The 18,949-nt window shown below is 34.5% G+C and overlaps 1 protein-coding gene across 1 annotated transcript in view; it reads right to left on the bottom strand.

The window, feature by feature from the left end:
- Positions 1–18,643, bottom strand: part of LOC133192045 (ATP-dependent DNA helicase Q5-like) — a 31,174-nt gene extending 12,531 nt beyond the window's left edge. Inside the window, exons 1-9 of the mRNA XM_061327888.1 lie at positions 18,545–18,643; positions 13,765–14,432; positions 13,344–13,561; positions 10,899–11,061; positions 10,177–10,259; positions 7,485–7,706; positions 6,924–7,041; positions 2,312–2,413; positions 808–1,668 (exon numbers count right to left, since the gene is read on the bottom strand). Of these exons, the coding sequence (XP_061183872.1) occupies positions 808–1,668; positions 2,312–2,413; positions 6,924–7,041; positions 7,485–7,706; positions 10,177–10,259; positions 10,899–11,061; positions 13,344–13,561; positions 13,765–14,432; positions 18,545–18,641 (2,532 nt within the window). The 5' untranslated portion in view covers positions 18,642–18,643. The remainder of the gene's footprint in view (positions 1–807; positions 1,669–2,311; positions 2,414–6,923; positions 7,042–7,484; positions 7,707–10,176; positions 10,260–10,898; positions 11,062–13,343; positions 13,562–13,764; positions 14,433–18,544) is intronic.
- Between the last annotated feature and the right edge of the window lie 306 nt (positions 18,644–18,949).

The following is an 18,949-nucleotide window of genomic DNA, read 5'->3' as shown; positions in this document are numbered from 1 at the left end:
CCTGCCATCGGCAGGGGGCAAATGAGTGAAGTTGGAGCAGATTGGGCCAAGAGGAGAGAAGCTATATTCAGGACAAATGGTATCACATGGACAGACATCAGGTGATCAGAAACGCTCACATGTACCTTAGATTCTAAAGAGCTATAAAATATTAATAGTATGATAATCACATATAGCTTAACAAAGGGAATGCAATGACTTTTTTATCCACAAATGCACACAAAGAACAAGGTTCACTTAGGGCCTTTTTTGGCCCTGTGAATTTCAGAAAAACTGAAACTGCTTTGTTTTAATTGACAATGCATTAAATATCATTTAGACCTTTGGTGATTGCATATCTATCAAAAATGACGTAATTTTCTGGCTAGTCAATGCATTATGACATCATAAAATGTGTCATTTTCCTTATATCCTGGAAAATTCTACAAAAACAGCCAATTTTTAAATGTTTTTTCGATATTTAATATAGAGCGCATTCTCTGATCTAAAATATGCAACTATTAAATGATAGAACTATTTCTGAGGATTACAAAACATGTTTTATTTTTTAGATCAGAGGGTGCGCTCATATTATTTCTCTTCTGTGAAAGTACTCAAATATACTTGTTTTCCTTAAAATTCAAGACCATTGCAATTCCATGAAGCCTGTTTTCCAAGATCTTGGCTTTAAGAAGAAAATTTTTAATAGGAAATGAAAGCACTAAGTCTCTACTTTAACTTGATGTTTAAAATGGAACATAAAGTGTTAGTCAATAAATTGGTATTTTATGCATAAAGTGAACCTAGCTCTTTGCTCCAAATTCATACCTCTTCTCTTGGACTAGCATGTCTCTTTAAGTTCAAGTCTTTCTGAGAGACCTTTTTTTCACTTGCCCTTTCACCAGAAGTGGCACTTGGTGTAACATTTTCTGATGAGATATTATCCTGGCAAGCCTTAGTTATTGTATCCTTTTCTTCTGATTTCTTGGCACGTTCAAAGAAATAAGTTATTTTGGGGACTGGTGGTTTGTTACGTTCTTTGGTAATGGAATTCAATGACTTAGTTTTGTTGTTACTGAAAATGCTACTTTTTTTAACTAATTCACTTGCTTTAAGAAACTGAGTACTAAATTTTGCTGAGTCTTGTAGCTCCTGTATGTCTTGTATAGGACTAGAAGTCTCACCAGTTTCAGATTTACATGAAATTCCATTTTCTGCATAATTTGTAGCAGAGTGTGGATTCGAAAGATTTGGCAAGGAAGGTGATGGTGAATTGCTCTTTATTAGAGAACTTGCTTTCACAAATGTTGAGCCTAATTTTGAAATGCCCTTTTCCACTGGGTTAGACAAGATACGCGATTCTGCTGTTGGGGAACCATTCTTTGTCTTCCTGTCTGGTGTCTCACTAATTATGTCATCAGTGTTACACTGGTTCTCATTTCTAGGAACCAAACAACTGTGAAGCTCTTTTGAACCAGTGCACTTCTTAATGTCATTAATGGTTTTCATAATTGAGGCTTTATACACATTGGCCAATTTATTGGCCTTGAGCACATCATATTCTATATCAATGGCACAGCTTTTGGGAATGTAGTCAGATGCAGCCAGTTTTGTTGGTACATCCACATAGTATCCGATGTAGTTATTTTTCAAGGCCTCTTCTATCATTCCCAGGCAGTGTTCTCTTATCTGCATAATGAAAAAATTAACACTTATTTTAAAAGTTTCTGAAGAGAAAATAGCTCTACTGGTTGAATGTAAAACTGAGTCATTAGATTTACCAACAGCATATTTAAAATCCTGTTCAACAGAATATCATGATACTGTGCTCAGTAACAAATCTTAAAAAGTTGAAATATTTATTTGCCTGTACTTTCCCCCATTTGTCACTATCCCCATGTGGACTAAACAAAACAATAGTTCTAGAGCACTATTATTTAATACATTTCATTCCCCCTCACATTGACCTCTCTCAGTCTTTGAAGATTATTTAATGTACAAAGATATGGTATTTTTGTCCCATTTTCATTTACCTATTATTTAAAAGTCTACCTATTTTAGTTACTTTGAAACTACATGTAAGCTAAACACAAAATAGAAAATGAGAGGTCAAGTTACAGGAAAGGTCAGAAAATTATGCCACAGTTGATTAGTTCTCAGTATGTATTAGTTTACAAATTCTGGTTAACATTTCTTGAACATTTTCTCTGAAACTGAGCTAAATAGAAAGTGTGATGGATTGACTGACAGACAGAATGATAAAAGACAGACATGACAAACACTGTGTGCCCCTTCCATATTCATGCTGGGCCATGAAAATAGAAGAATTTACCTTTACAGTCAGCTTAGGAATCCGTTGGCTTGCTGGATCTCTCAGGGGACAGTCTTCACTCGGTTGAACAAATTCATCTGTCACCTCACCTCCATTGTTCCTCTGTTCATAAAAAAAAAAATCAACCTTTGGAATAGATCTTGTTTACTTTCTTTGAACACAAGGATGAACTAGTAATTGTTAAATATGCTTGCTTATTAACTGTCAATAATTAAATTGAAAATTCAAAGAACATGGTGAAAGACATTTTCATAAATGACAAAGTGATGTGAAGCACAAACAAGAGACCCATGGGCCTTGAAAGTCACCTGAGTATTTTGAGTTTCTCAGGCTTTGACTAACTTATCTCCAACTGGGCCTCAAGAACTCTGGACCCATGTAAAATGAATTTTGCAATTTTGGTGGAGGATTTTTGTTCCAAGATATAATGCAATTTAAGTACATATTAATTAATTTGACACAGCATAAGTCCTGGGGACATTTTGCATTTTCAATTCATTCAGGCTCATTTTAACTGAATGTACTAGTGCATACAATCTGCTTGCTAATATCGAGGAATAAGGAAGCATTCAAAGTACAGTAAACAAGAGGCCCATGGGCCACATCGCTCACCTGAGCACACTGGCTAGACTAAGGCACAAATCAGTTCAGTAATGAATGGGGGGGGGGGGGGGGCTTGAATTTTAAACTACCTGATGATGCTTTCATGTCAATATATAACAAATGAATTTGTTGTACTTGAGAAGATTTTAAAAGAATTTTCCCATTTATTCCTTTGTAAAAATTTGATCCCCCATTGTAGCTCCTCCCTATCTCAAGGGTCATCATTTGAACAAACTTGAATCTACATTACCCGAGGATGCTTCCATATCAATAAGACTAACATAGCTTTTCTGTTCTTGAGAAGAAATTTTTTTTTCTATATGTTCTTATGTAAAACTTTCGATCCCCCATTGGGCCCCACCCTACCCCGGGGGTCATCATTTGAACAAAATTGAATCTACACTACCTGAGGATGCTTCCATATAAATTTGACTCATCATGGCTTTGCTGTTCTTGAGAAGAAGATTTTTCCTATATATTTCTATGTAAAACTTTGATCCTCCATTGTGGCCCCGCCCTACCCCCGGGAGCCATGATTTGAACAAAACTGAATCTACACTTCCTGAGGATGCTTCCATTTAAATATGACTCTTCATGGCTTTACTGTTCTTGAAAAGAAGATTTTTAAAGATTTTTCCTATATATTTCTAAGTAAAATTTGGATCCTCCATTGTGGCCCTGCCCTACCCCCGGGGGTCATGATTTGAACAAACTTGAATCTACACTACCTGAGGATGCTTCCATATAAATATGACTCTTCATGGCTTTACTGTTCTTGAGAAGAAGATTTTTAAAGATTTTTCCTATATATTTCTATGTAAAACTTTTTGATCCTCCATTGTGGCCCCGCCCTACCCCCGGGGGTCATGATTTGAACAAACTTGAATCTACACATCCTGAGGATGCATCTCCATATAAATATGACTCTTCATGGCTTTACTGTTCTTGAGAAGAAGATTTTTAAAGATTTTTCCTATATATTTCTATGTAAAACTTTGATCCTCCATTGTGGCCCCACCCTACCCCCGGGGGTCATGATTTGAACAAACTTGAATCTACACATCCTGAGGATGCATCCATATAAATATGACTCTTCATGGCTTTACTGTTCTTGAAAAGAAGATTTTTAAAGATTTTTCTATATATTTCTATGTAAAACTTTGATCCTCCATTGTGGCCCCGCCCTACCCCCGGGGGTCATGATTTGAACAAACTTGAATCTACACTACCTGGGGATGCTTCCATATAAATATGACTCTTCATGGCTTTACTGTTCTTGAGAAGAAGATTTTTAAAGATTTTTCCTATATATTTCTATGTAAAACTTTGATCCTCCATTGTGGCCCCGCCCTACCCCCGGGGGTCACGATTTGAACAAATTTGAATCTACACTACCTGGGGATGCTTCCATATGAGTTTCATCTTTCCTGGCATTGTGGGTCTTGAGAAGAAGATTTTTTAAAGATGCTATTCATATTTCACTAATTCTTAATTATCTCCCCTTGAAAGAGGGAGTGGCCCTTCATTTGAACAAACTTGAATCCCCTTCACCCAAGGATGCTTTGTGGCAAGTTTGGTTGAAATTGGCCCAGTGGTTCTGGAGAAGAAGTCGAAAATGTGAAAAGTTTACAGACAGACGGCCAGACGGACAGACGGACTACAGACAAAATGTGATCACAAAAGCTCACTTGAGCTTTCAGCTCAGGTGAGCTAAAAATGTCTACAGCAAAGTGCCAAGGACATACAATTTTGCTTTATTATAAATCTGTTAAGTTCAAAATCTGTTTTAAAAGCACAGGGAATGAAAACTACTTCACTGTAAGCTAGAATTCTTTATAAGCTTGTTTGCTCTAAGCATGTTTTATTGTATGATATTTTTTTCAAAATATGCCAACTTAGCCCAAAGACCTGAATTTTGCAATTTTGGTAGTGGGCTAACTGTTTGTTATTATCATGTCATCAGTTTACCTCCTAGATGTCCAGGAGTATAGAAAAGTTCTGAATAATGCAAGAATTTTAATGGTTTTTAGTCTGCCCTTGAGGAACTGTGACCATTGAACTGAATTTTTTGTTTCCCATAATCCATAAACTCTATCAGAGAACAACTAAAAATGTTCAAAACTTTCCAAATATGGCAAGATGCACAATGCAAGACTTGAGACAGCAACAAATAGCAATATGTCTCCTAACCAACTCAAGTTAGTTAATAAAGTGCCCTGCCACAGCATGATACGCCCATCAAATATTGTTCAATTGTCATAAACAGTTTAAGAGTGCAAGAAAATCATGTCAACCTTGATACAAGGCTTTCAATGATTTTTCCATTCCTTATAATATTTGTTATACATCTCCTGTGGTGTAGGCATTAATTATAACAAATATTACATTATTGATCAACAACTGGTGGTGTTAGAGCTTGACAAATCCCCCCCCCCCCCCCCCCCCTTTCAGATTTGTGAAACATGATGCTCTGAATTAGTTGATATTATCAAAAAATTAGATAAAAATGATCATATTAAACAATATCAATTTAGTCTTAACAACTTAATCTATATCAAATTAATATTAAAAATAAAAGGCTGGTCATCAAATGACATATGCTATAAACTGACAAGCAGTTCTTTTGTCTAATTCCCAAAAGAGAAAGATACGAGCTGCTTGCATTGATCAGAGATCCTTTAAAAGAAATGATTGAGACAGCTAGCCTTCCTACACTGAACTCATTAATTAATCTTTAACTGGATGCATGTCCACTCATTACTCCCAAAGGATAAATGGATCTGCACATACTATCTACTTTGTAGTGCAATAATAATGCATATTTATGTCATTCTGAAGTTAAATTTGAAAACAAAGATTTTTTTTTAAAAATTGTTACAAAGATTTATAAAAAGAAAAAAGAACTTGACTTGTGTAATCTTGATGCAACATTTTTAACATTTTTGATAAGGTTCCTGCATTACCCTTAGATTTGTAGGGACTATCTACCATAATTAAAACATTTTTTTTTAAAAATTGATTTTTTTAGATTTAATGTCAGACTGGTTTTAAGCTGCAATTCATTCCAATATAGGGTATAATTAGTTTTTTAATTATACAATATCAAATTAGTTTATTATACAATATCAAATTCATTTATTATAAAATATCAAATAAGTTTTAATTACTTTTCACCAAATTAGGCTAGCCAACTATTTAATCCAACGGCTGATTCTTTTTGCCCAGTTCCCAAGAGATATAGATAATACCTGCTTGATCAGAGATGCTCTACCAGTTAGCTCCTCACACTAAACTCATTAATTTCTTTCTAATTTGACGTGCAATTTTCTGTTATCAAATTCTCCTTGACCAGTGCTTGATAATTACACCCCTGAGAGAGATGGAATTTCTCTCGTAACATTACATTTGTTATAGATTGCTGTAAAGTATATAATGAAAAAAATATGTATTTTCTTGATTTAACTTTTTTTTTTAATAAGGATACTGCAACACTTTCATTTTTTGGGATTGTGTAATCTAATAGTAAAAAGACTTTTTTTGATTTCACTTAAATTAAAGGTCACAGTGACCTTGAAATAGGTCGCGACACACCTTCTACCTAAGATGCATAAATTGGCTAAGTTTGATGATTCTAAGTCCAATAGTTTTCTAGTTATGAGCTGGACAGGATTTTTCCATATTTGGCCATAGCATCTTAATTAAAGGTCAGAGCGACCTACTTTTAGTGTGTGACACACTTTCTACCCAAGAAGTATCAGCTGACAAAGTTTGATAATCCTAGGCTAAAAGTATTAAAGTTATGAGCTGGACGGACATGAACACCATAACATAATACGTCCCGTCTAAAGACAGGCGTATAAAATCTGGTAACACCAAGCACTCTTTTAAATTCCATATACCCAGTATATAATTATATCAAACATGCTCTACTGAGCTGTCAATAGTTTGCTAGATCAAGTACCTGGTAACCTATTGCAATAACTTTTATGTAATGTTTAAATAGCCTTACTTTGCGTTTTTGGAATTCCTTTGCTATAAGTGCACTCCTCTGTCTCTGTTCCGTTTCACGCTCCATTTGGTCACGGTGATACTCAGAATATTCCTCATCTCCATACTCATCATAATCCCTGTAATATGAGGACTTCACTCAGAGGAAACTCTCAAAACTAACAAATAAAATTACTAATATTTACCTCATAAATAAACTCCTCTATGTTTGAACAGATCTTTTATTAGCTTTATTCAGTTCTCTGTTTTTTAGATTTAATTCTGTAGATCAATTTTATTTGCAATAATGTTTATGTATGAAAAGAAAATGATGCACATGTACAAAAAATATCTGCAATCATTAATGTTTTTGATATTCGTATAAAATTAATTCTATAAAACACAATTATAAATTAAATATATGCAAGCTAGGAATAAATGTTATATGTGAATCAATGTTGATTTTATATTGAACAGTAGAAAGAAAACTGAAATGCAAACGTTTGGTAAGAAAAAGATAACATTTGCTCATCATTGGAAAGTATCAAACATTTCAAAGTTTCCAGTTGTCTGATTTGTTTACCTCTTTGCACCTCTTCTTCCTCCTTCGTACATCTCTTCATCCTCCTCTGACACAGTGTACATAGCCCCACCAGGTACCCCCTTCTTCATACTACCATAAGCACTTCTCTGCATGTCTTCCATGGCTTTCTCCACCTTCTTTGGTTCAGCACAGACATCACAGATATTGTTACACTCTGGCTTCTCATCTCCAAAATATTTGGATATGGACCAATGTCTGCAGCTTAAAGAACAAGGTATGGTTTCAATGCAAATCTTGCCCTGTGTTATTCTTAAAAAATGAAAGTGATGTAAAAAATTAAAACTCAAGCTTTCTGAATCATTGAAATTCCATGCAGAAAGATCACACAAATCATTTTTCTCACATGACCTTCTAAATGGTAAATGTGACGTCATAAACTTGTCATTTTCACATATTTTCTTAAAAAGGTACAGAAGACACAAATTTTCAATGGAATTTTCTTTCAGATAATATTGTCCACAGGCATCACCCACAAAGATTTTGAGATATGTGATTTTTCAAAGAATTTTACATAACATATCCAACAAGAGGCCCAGGGGCCACATCGCTCACCTGAGGAACTGGCTAGGTAAAAGCAAATATTAGTTCAGTATTGAAAAGTTTAAATATAAAAGTGGGTTCGGGGGAGGGGGGGGGGGGAGATTTAAACAAACTTAAATCTACACTTCCTAAGGATGCTTTTGAATTAATATGACACATAATGGCTTTGCTGTTTATAAGATGAAAATTTTTATTGATATAACCTTTGTTTTCCTTTGTTATGATCCACTTTAATGGCTCCTCTATTCTCCTGATTGGTCATAATTTGAACAGATTTAAATCTAAATTACCTTTTTTGATGCTTTTATATTCATGATCAATCATGGCTTTGTTGTCCTTGTGAAGAATTTTAACAATTTTTCCCATGTATTCCTACGCAAAACCTTGATCACCCATTGTGGCCCCACTCTACCCCCGGCGGTCATGATTTGAAAAAACTTGAATCTACACTACCCGAGGATGCTTCCATATAACTATGACCAATCATGGCTTTGCTGTTCTTGAGAAAAAGATTTTTCCTATGTATTCCTATGTTAAACTTTGATACCCCATTGTGGCCCCACCCTGCCCCCAGAGGTCATGATTTGAAGAAACTTGAATCTACACTATCTGAGGATGCTTCTACATGAGTTTCATCTTTCCTGGCCCAGTGGTTTTTGAGAATATTTTTAAAGATTTTTCCTATGTATTCCTATGTTAAACTTTGATCCCCTATTGTGCCCCCACCCTACCCCCGAGGGTCATGATTTGAACAAATTTGAATCTACACTACCAGATGATTATTGGATGATTCTACATGAGTTTCATCTTTCCTGGCCCCGTAGTTATTAAAAAGAAGATTTTTAAAGATTTTTCCTATGTATTCCTATGTTAAATTTTGATACCCCATTGTGGCCCAACCCTACCCCCGGAGGTCATGATATGAACAAACTTGAATCTACACTACCAGAGGATGATTCTACATGAGTTTCATCTTTCCTGGCCCAGTGGTTCTTGAAAAGAAGATTTTTAAAGATTTTTCCTATGTATTCCTATGTTAAACTTTGATACCTCATTGTGGCCCCACCCTACCTCCAGGGGTCATGATTTGAACAAACTTGAATCCACACTACCAGAGGATGCTTCTACATGAGTTTCATCTTTCCTGGCCCAGTGGTTCTTGAGAAGAAGATTTTTCCTATGTATTCCTAAGTTAAACTTTGATCCCCCATTATGGCCCCACCCTTCCCCTGGGGGTCATGATTTGAACAAACTTGAATCTACACTACATGAGGATGCTTCCACATCAGTTTCATCTTTCCTGGCCCAGTGGTTCTTGAGAAGAAGATTTTTAAAATATGCCATTAATTTTTCACTAATTCATAATTATCTCCCCTTGGAAGAGGGTGTGGCCCTTCATTTGAACAAACTTGAATCCCCTTCACCCAAGGATACTTTGTGGCAAGTTTAATTGACATTGGCACAGTGGTTCTTGAGAAGAAGATGAAAATGTGTAAAGTTTACAACGACGACAACAGACAAATTTCGATCAGAAAAGCTCACTTGAGCCTTCGGCTCAGGTGAGCTAAAAATTAAAGTGGGCGACGGCTGTGGACACTACATGTATTTTCTTAAAGAAAATTACCCTAGAAATTGGTCATTTTGAGGCTTTTTCTGTTTAAAATAGAGAAATGCATCAAATTTACTGTATGAAGTCATATTTCCAGAATGGTACTCCTTCATGCTATATTCTTTCCTGATTTATCACAGTCATATACTCAACTAATATCTAAGTCAGTTTCAAAACTTTGAAACTTTGAAAACATTAAATGTTACACACAATTAAAGCTAAAACTGTACCTTCTTCTTGACCAAATAATAGCCTATTAATAAGTATAAATATTAAGTATTTCCAATATTCAAAATATGGTTTGCACACACTTTACACATTTAGAACTTTTGATCATGAAGATCATTATGCTAAATGCTCATGAAAGTCAATTCCATTGCACATATTATATGTTGCAAATGAATTTTAATCAAGGAAGGAATAGCCATGTACTATGTAAATTGTACACTAACAGTCTATAGAATTATTCACCAACGAACTCAGGAGAAGCCTGAAAAGATTGAACAATCTTGTGTGTCATACCTTAAGCTCTCACAATATTTAACCATGGCATCAAAACCACTCTCGGCAGACTTCTTCCTTACTTTCTGAGCTTCCGCATTTTTCTAAAAAAAATTATATAGAAAAAATATATATATATATATAGAAATATAAAAATATAGTCACCTATCTTTCTTAAAACGCAATGCTGCAAGAAAATAACTAGAAGGAGAATGGTCACTTAACCAGTACTCTATAACCATAAATTCACTATATCTGAGTTCATTATATCCCTAAAATTTTACTAGGAATTGTTAAGAATTTTGCCGGGTATTCCAAAACTTCGCTATATCCGTAAATTCGCTATATCCATGTTCGTACTAAACAAGTTTTACTGTAAATATGATAATCTACATACTGTATACAGGAAATTTTCGCCTCCATTTTATTTTTGTCCCTTTTGCCCTACTCACAGGTGGGCGATTTTAAAAGGGGTGAATTCAAAGAACACAGTATTATTTCTTCAACAGAATTTTGACTGGGCGAATTTAAAATGGGGCAAAATTGTTTGAAAGGGCAAAAAATAACATTGGGCAAATATAACCTGATATACAGTATATAAAATTTATGGAGACTTATGCAGTCTATATAAAGTGAGCTTAACCTAAAAGAAAAAAATCAAGTTCTGCTGACATCAGATCATCATTTTTTTAAATTAATACCATTCACAGTGAAACTCATTTGAAGTATTTCTACATCCTTACAGTAAACCTTGAGTTTTCTTGATTGATAAGGAATGCCACGGTATCCCTCTCACGCCTGGAATAATACATCCTACAGTATGACTGTGCCCCGTCCCTCCCTGCACGTCCAGATTCCTGATAGTAACCTGACATTGACTTGGGTATTGTCCAATGAGCAACAAATCTGCAAAAAGTTTTCATCAAAACTGCACATCTCTCTCCAAGTATACAGTAAGATTACCATAAAATAATGACTGCAGTATCTTAGCTATTTTATAGTGGTTAAATTTCTCTATTATGATCAGTTTGGAAGTTTTTTTACATGAGGAGAGCATGTATTCTCTGGCAGCCCCCGAGTTGTCTAAATAGTTGAAGAGGATTTTTAGACCTTTTTATTGCCAAAATGTAAAATAAATGCTGTGAATACATGATACAAACTCATTACTGGTATTAAAGTTGGAGCTGTTGACTGGCGATCACACACAATCATGAAGTCAGTCGTTCAATCAACATTCAGGAGTGTTTTTCATAATAAAATAATGAAGATATTATTTTTTGTTTTCATTTACATTGTAAATAATACAGAGAAATGTGTATGCATCAAATTTTAAGCACATTGACATGTACTTAAAATTTTAAGTTTAATAATCGATGCTCACTGCACATGCTAAGAAGTCTCCCTAGAATTAGACATTTCCCCTAAATTCTCCCTGGGAGAGTTAAGTGATTTAATTGGGAAATTGGGATCTAGGTGAGTCCTTAATGTTAATGATAATGCTTTAATTTTGTGTTATTTAAGAAAAAGGTGGGACAAGCAAGTTTTTGATTTTTTAGTAGGACAAGTAATTTTAAGATGGTAGCCTGTCCAAGGGCAAGTACTGAAAAATTCCATTTGTCTATCCCTGGTTGTAATTTTTCAGGTGATTTTGGTGGAATTTGCCATTGACCATCTTAAAAGTCAGAGCAATTTTTTTTCATGAATTAGCGGCCAATTTCATACAGCAACAAAAATTAATTATTAAATTTATTAACATTTGTACTTAATGTATATACATGAAGTAAAATTGGATGTTTCTTTCCTGCATGTAAGGATCTTAAGAATATGTCCTAGCTGACTTTTGTCAGCGTTAATTGTCAAAGTTATGCAGAAAATACATTTACTACATTTTATCATCCACAACTAGAAATATGTCCATAGGACATGAATGCCCCGCTGAGGGTATATTAGTAATGCAATATTTTAACACAAATTGAGAAAAGTGAGGTCAAGGTCAAAGGAAAGGTCAAGGTGAAAAAATATTGATGCAGTTGAATAGCTTACATCAGTATGTATCAGCATACGAAGTTTGACACTAATTTAAGAAAAGTAAGGTCAAGGTCAAAGGAAAGGTCAAGGTCAAAAATTGTTGATGCAGTTGAAAAGGTTACATCAGTATGCATCAGCATATGAAGTTTGATAAAAATATTATGAATGGTTTCTTTAAACCTGAGCTAAACACTAATTTTAAAAAAAGTGAGGTCAAGGTCAAAGGAAAGGTCAAGGTGAAAAAATATTGATGCAGTTGAATAGCTCTCATCAGTATGTATCAGCATATGAAGTTTGACACTAATTTAAGAAAAGTGAGGTCAAGGTCAAAGGAAAGGTCAAGGTCAATACATGTTGATGCAGTTGAATAGTTCTCATCAGTATGTATCAGCATTTGAAGTTTGATAACACTATCTTGAATGGTATCTTTAAAACTGAGCTAAACAATAATTTAAGAAAAGTGAGGTCAAGGTCAAAAGAAAGGTCAAGGTCAAAAAATGTTGATGCAGTTAAATAGCTTACATCAGTATGTATCAACATATGAAGTTTGATTACACTATCTTGAATGGTATCTTTAAAACTGAGCTAAACACTAATTTAAGAAAAGTGGGGTCAAGGTCAAAGGAAAGGTCAAGGTCAAAACATGTTGATGCAGTTGAATAGTTCTCATTAGTATGTATCAGCATTTGAAGTTTGATAACACTATCTTGAATGGTATCTTTAAAACTGAGCTAAACACTAATTTAAGAAAAGTAAGGTCAAGGTCAAAGGAAAGGTCAAGGTCAAAAAGAGTTGATGCAGTTGCATAGCTCTCATCAATATCTATCAGCATATGAAGTTTGAAAAAAATATCTTGGATAGTTTCTTTGAAACTGAGCTTTGAACAGAGCTAAAAGCAAAGTGTGATGGAAGGACAGACGGAAGGACGGAAGGACAGAAGGACGGAAGACGGACATGACAAACACTATATGCCCTGGCCATATTCATGGCAGGGCATAAAAATATTGATGTTTCTAGGACTCATAAGTCTGTACCAGAGTTTTGAACCAAAATGTTACTCCAAAAAAAATCTGACTTACATGTAAGTGAATATGATACCTATACAAAGAAACCAAGAAACTGATAATTGCTGTCTACCAGAATATGTTCACATGTACTACCTAACATTAGGTTTGTCTATCCCCATTCCAAAGCTGATTGTGGCAGCCATCACAGGAAACTTGCCCTCCATCCAGTCTGTTTGTACTGTTTCTCTGACATCCGATTTCAGTCCTGCGTGGTATGGCTTTGTTAATACACCTTTTCTTGTCAGATGAGATGCCACTTCTGCACAGGCATCTCTTGTTCGACAGTAGACAATGCCACATCCAAATTCTGTCTAAAATGATTGGGACAACATCAACATTTGATCAAATATGCTAACTTGAGCCATTACCATACATTATTTAGCATTAAGTAAAAGATATAAATGAAAATTTTGCATATTAAACTCCTCATCTGTAATTATGACATGTCTTACTTCTATTAGATATTCAAATTACACTTTTTCTATCATACAACTGCATATGTAAGCTGATTTACCCAATTTTCTATAAAGGAATTCTCTTCCTTGCTGAAAGACTCTCTTCCTAGTGCTGTTAGTGCAAATTTCATCAAATCTTCATATGGGTCATGGACAACATCTTTCATTACAACATCATAATAGATATTTGACCTAAAACAGCTACTTTTGAACTTAGCCACAGGTTCTTTGAGTTTTAACTGCTGGATAATGTCTTCCACTGTTCGTGCTGTTGCAGTGGCAGTTAATGCTACACATGGTACATTAGGCATTATTTTTCTAAAAGAACCAAGCTTTAGATAGTCAGGTCTGAAGTCATGTCCCCACTGTGACACACAATGAGCTTCGTCTATGATGAAATATTTCAAAATTCTTCTTTTCACAAGTCCTTCTATTATTGATTTACAGCCCTCTGATGCTGCTTGCTCAGGAGTTATGTAGAGAAGTCTGGTGCTTGGTTTGCTTTTGTTTAAATCTGCCACAACCCTGGCTCTCTGTTTGGCTGTCATCTTACTATTGATGGTTTCTGCGTGGATGTTAAGAAGGTCTAGATGATCCAGCTGATCTTGCATGAGTGCAATGAGTGGAGAGACCACCAAAGTGACCCCAGCCGAGGCAACAGCTGGAAGCTGATAGCAGAGAGACTTACCAGCCCCTGTTGGCATGGAAATGAAAACATCATGTTTTCCTGAAAATACATGAAAGTACATTCAAAATTTTGATAAACTTTGATGTATTCTAACTGTCAGATACAGGCATGTCCTTAGACAAAGTTAGGTTATTCTTACTGAGACAGACTTTTTTAGGGAAGCTTAGAAAACTCTGTAACACCCCATATTGTTTCATCATCTGACATATATGCATATATAACTATAGGCACACCACATCAAAAATCTACTAAGCAATGTAATATCAGAGACATGAATATTTCATAAAAACCATTATTGTTATTTACATCTCTGTTAATGTTTTGTCCTACAGAATAGTAGCATGATGGTCATATAAAGACGTGATACATGTATTTGGAACTGTATTGCAATATGTATTGCAATATTTTTAATAACAGTTAAAATGCTCTTTTCTTATTTTTTAACCTCCATTTATAGCACAGTGTATAAAACTTTTACAAATACATTGTAACAAAAATGTTCTATTTGATTTCACTACAGTTTGGCAATGAAATGCAACCATACAACAGAAACCTTTACTGTTTGGTACTGTTTAGCACGATTGAAAACATTTCTGACATCTTAAATTTCATATTTTACTTCATAAATCTAAAGCCCAATCATTTTGCCGGTATACTGGAAAAAGGTATCACAATACGATATTTTTTGTTAACGAATCGCAATATACTGGAATGTATAAATTAGGGATGGCAATCGATTACAAAATTGCTGATCGGTTAACCGCAAGACGTTCCGACCGATTAACAGGTTAATCGTATCAAATGTTTTCTTGACAATTGTTTTTCAAGTAGCTCTGTCCATATACACAAATAGACCCAAATAAGACCATAGAAGTTAAAACATTCCATTAGTCTTGATTCCGGATCAGAAAACTACAGGTACATTTTTTTTTTATTTAAGTTCCAGTAGACAAGAAAAAATTGAGAAAGCCATGAAAAAAGCCTAAGAAATCTTTGATAATTTTCCAGAACAGATGTCACAAAAGTTCTTTTTGCATTTTCACTATGATAATCAAAACTACATGTGAACTCTTTAGCCCTTAATTTACAATGTTTTTTTAATAATTAAATTGAATTGAAAACTGAAAATGACAAACACGCCAATTCACAGTGCTCAATGATTCAATTATTATCATTAAAGAATTACAGGATGTCGGGGTAACGACATGGTGTATTCACAGTAATTAACACTACATAAACTGACCAATTACGCTACGGTCTCAATCTAGAAATTCATAATTACCTGTACATCCAAATTAGATCCATTAAATCCTAAATGATCATCCTTTTTGCAGAGATTTCTTTTTTTTCTAAATGAATTTTTAAAAAATGTGTTCAGTTTAACAAATATTTTATTTTTTCCGATTAACCGATTACAGATTTTCTAATCGATTGCCATCGTTCCAACCGAGTAATCGGTTAATCGGTTACAAATTGCCATCCCTAGTGTAAATAGATAAATTAATTGGAGAATTTTTTTTTGGGGGGGGGGGGTCCCAATTGGAAAGGGTCTGTTTATCTGACCCAAATCAGAGAGAATGACAGCCCTGTTTGATTTTAGTAATAATCATTATCATGTTTCCTAACGCCGTCATTTGCACTTTAATTTTCATTAATACCAGTAAATAATTAAGAGAGCCTACTGGGGTTTCATTGTGTGAAAACTACTACAGAGAAAATCTTTAATTTTATACCATATGTACCTTACATTGACTTCAGTATATATGCCAAATTCAGTGAAAAACTACCATCTGGTTATTTTTTAGGGACCATCTCAAAATACAGGTACATTTCCTATAAGATTATATAGGAAAACACCATTTTTTCCCACTTCAGAGCAATTATACAAATGCTACTAAAGACTTTTTGCTCAAATTATATTATTTGATGGGTAATACTATATTGTACATTTTATGCAAGAAACACAAAATTCTACCATCTGGTTTCCAGAGGGGGCATCTCAAAATGTCAAAATTCATGATATTTTATGGAGTACAACAAAACATGACAGATACCACAAAATGATTGTGAGATTCTCAATTTCCTATGTTTAAAATTTCAATAGCATCTATTTTATACTTTTTATTTTATGACATAATTAATGACCCCGCTTACAGAACTTCGGTTATTCATAACGCCAGAAACACACTATTACCACGTCTATCTACCCATCATTTGAAAAATTGTTTAAAAACTCATTTATTTAAAAATGTAATTAGATTTTTTAACTTGAGATTTTCTTAATTTCTTAATTTTTATAAATTATAGAAAAAAAATTGCTTTAAAAGAGTAAATACACTTTATTTTACTATGCTGTGCGAAGAACTGCACAATGAAAAACCCAGTTGCCCTCCTTAAGATGTTTAAACACTTAAATGTGGACAAGGTGCTTTATATATATAGACAATCAATTTTTTTTTAAAAAAAGTCTTAATTATTTAAGTCTTACTTAAAAGTGTGTAAGATATAAAATTAGCATATTAGAACATTACTACAGATATAATATGTATTGAGAGTAAACAAAAGAATACAGGGTCTGGGAATCCATGTATTTCATTCATACTAGATTACACATGTAATTTTAAACAATGTAAGCATTAAGCTTTGACTATATTTCCAATTCTTTTCAATTTCAGATCTTTAAATCCAGGACACAACCCTTGCTCCCTAGTGAGAAAAATCAAATCCATCAGTTAAAAGCTGGAAACTCAGACTGTCTGCAGTCCCTTTTTTTCTAATTGCCAAGTTGAACTATGACATTTGCCATGAATATTATTCAAATGACACTCTTATGGACATACATACTATACATTGAAGAACATTAATTTTTTTTATAATTCAAAAATCACATGGTACTCATAACCAAACTATGAATAAAAAGTTGTAAATTTTATAAATTAATAAAAAAAAAAAAACTTATCTTGTTTAGTTTCTCTTTTCTTATACAGTGAAATGAGTGACTTTTTGTATTTGCAAAAGGTTGTCACATGTTTTCTCCCCCAGAAAATTTTGGCCATGTTGACAGATATGCAAACATATCAATGACATGTAAATGCGTGAAAAAAATAAATAACAAAAATCACAATCATTAATACTGGTCTACATTCGAATATAAAATATACTAAATGAATAGTGGTTGTTTTTTCTTGCAATTCACAAGAAAAAAAATGGGGGCGAGCTGTCTTGAGTGGGGGCTAGTTGTCCTAAATTGTATATAGTGTGTGTGTGTGTGTGGGGGGGGGGGGGGGTTAATTGTCTGTAATAGTGTTGGGGGCAAGATCTCTTGGCCGGGGGGTGGGGTGGGGGATGTCCTGATTCTGATTCAGAGGCCCGGGTTCAAATCCTGGTCTGGTCTGTCACATCTCTCTCCTCTACCCTCAGCAGTTACATCTGGTGCTGTGCCCTGCTCTGGAAGTAAGAGGTGAAGGAGAAATTCCGGAGAAGGACCTCATAAGGAAGAGCCTGGGTTGCTATCTTCCAGGGGCAAAGACCACAGGCACTTGTTTCGTATATGGGGCACCCCTACTTATTTTTACCACAAGGTTGGGGTTATAAATGAAGGATAAAACCAGAGACCTCAGAATGGAATACTCGAAAGTCTCTGGTTTTATCCTACACCCAACCTGAAGTTTGTATCCCACCAAAAGTCTTAATATGTATCGAGGTAATTTTCAAGGAATAAATGAGTGGTTTACAATAAAGAGGTTCGACCAGAGACGTCTGAAATTTCTTTGACAAGAAAAAAAGTCTCTCGTAGCAAACAATGTCTTTTTAAAGTAGGTTAATGACTGATTATTAACAAAATACAAGCTTGAAGCGGGGGTGCATGAAATTGAGTTACTTACCCTGTGGTAAAAATAAGTTGGGGTACCCTGTATACGAAACACGTGCCTGTGGTAAAGACATTTACAGAGGAAGGAATGTGTTGATCAGGTTGGTTCGATCCCTGGTGGCCAGATAGCTCAGTTGGTAGAGCACCTGATTATGATTCGAGAATGGGGGGGGGGGGGGGGTTCGAATCATGGTCATCTTCGGTTACAGTAGAAATATTTTTAACTGATGAATGCCTATGTGATTAACATTGATAGAAAAAGTAAAAAATATAAATATACCTTCAAACACACATTTCACAGCCCTTTTCTGCAAGTCAGACTTAAAGCTCTTGTGCTTAAACACTCTTTTTAAAACTTCATACAAATTTTCCTCCATCTGTGTCATCCATCAATCGGAGTCAATTGCGCGCTTGTAAACAATGGCAAAAATGTTTTAAGCATTATTGAGTTCATAGAGAATAAAAATTGTTTGAATCAGTCTAAAAGTAAGAATCTTCACAAGAATAAAGGAATGAAAAATCATTTTAATATGAATGAACCATATTCAGAAAATATTTGTGATTTAATCGCTTATCATTGATATCATATTCCGTTTTATCCGATTTTCTTTGTTTTAGTCTTTGATATCGTATACAAACATTTTTGTGACATGGTAAATGTTGACTGGAAGTTGGAAGTTCACAC

The sequence above is a fragment of the Saccostrea echinata genome, unplaced genomic scaffold (assembly GCF_033153115.1).
Source record: "Saccostrea echinata isolate AGI-Se365-2 ecotype Australia unplaced genomic scaffold, CSIRO_AGI_Sech_v1 ptg000025l, whole genome shotgun sequence".
Lineage (NCBI taxonomy): Eukaryota > Metazoa > Mollusca > Bivalvia > Ostreida > Ostreidae > Saccostrea > Saccostrea echinata.
The sequence above is the reverse complement of the archived record's forward strand: the minus strand, read 5'-3'. Positions and strand labels throughout refer to the sequence as shown.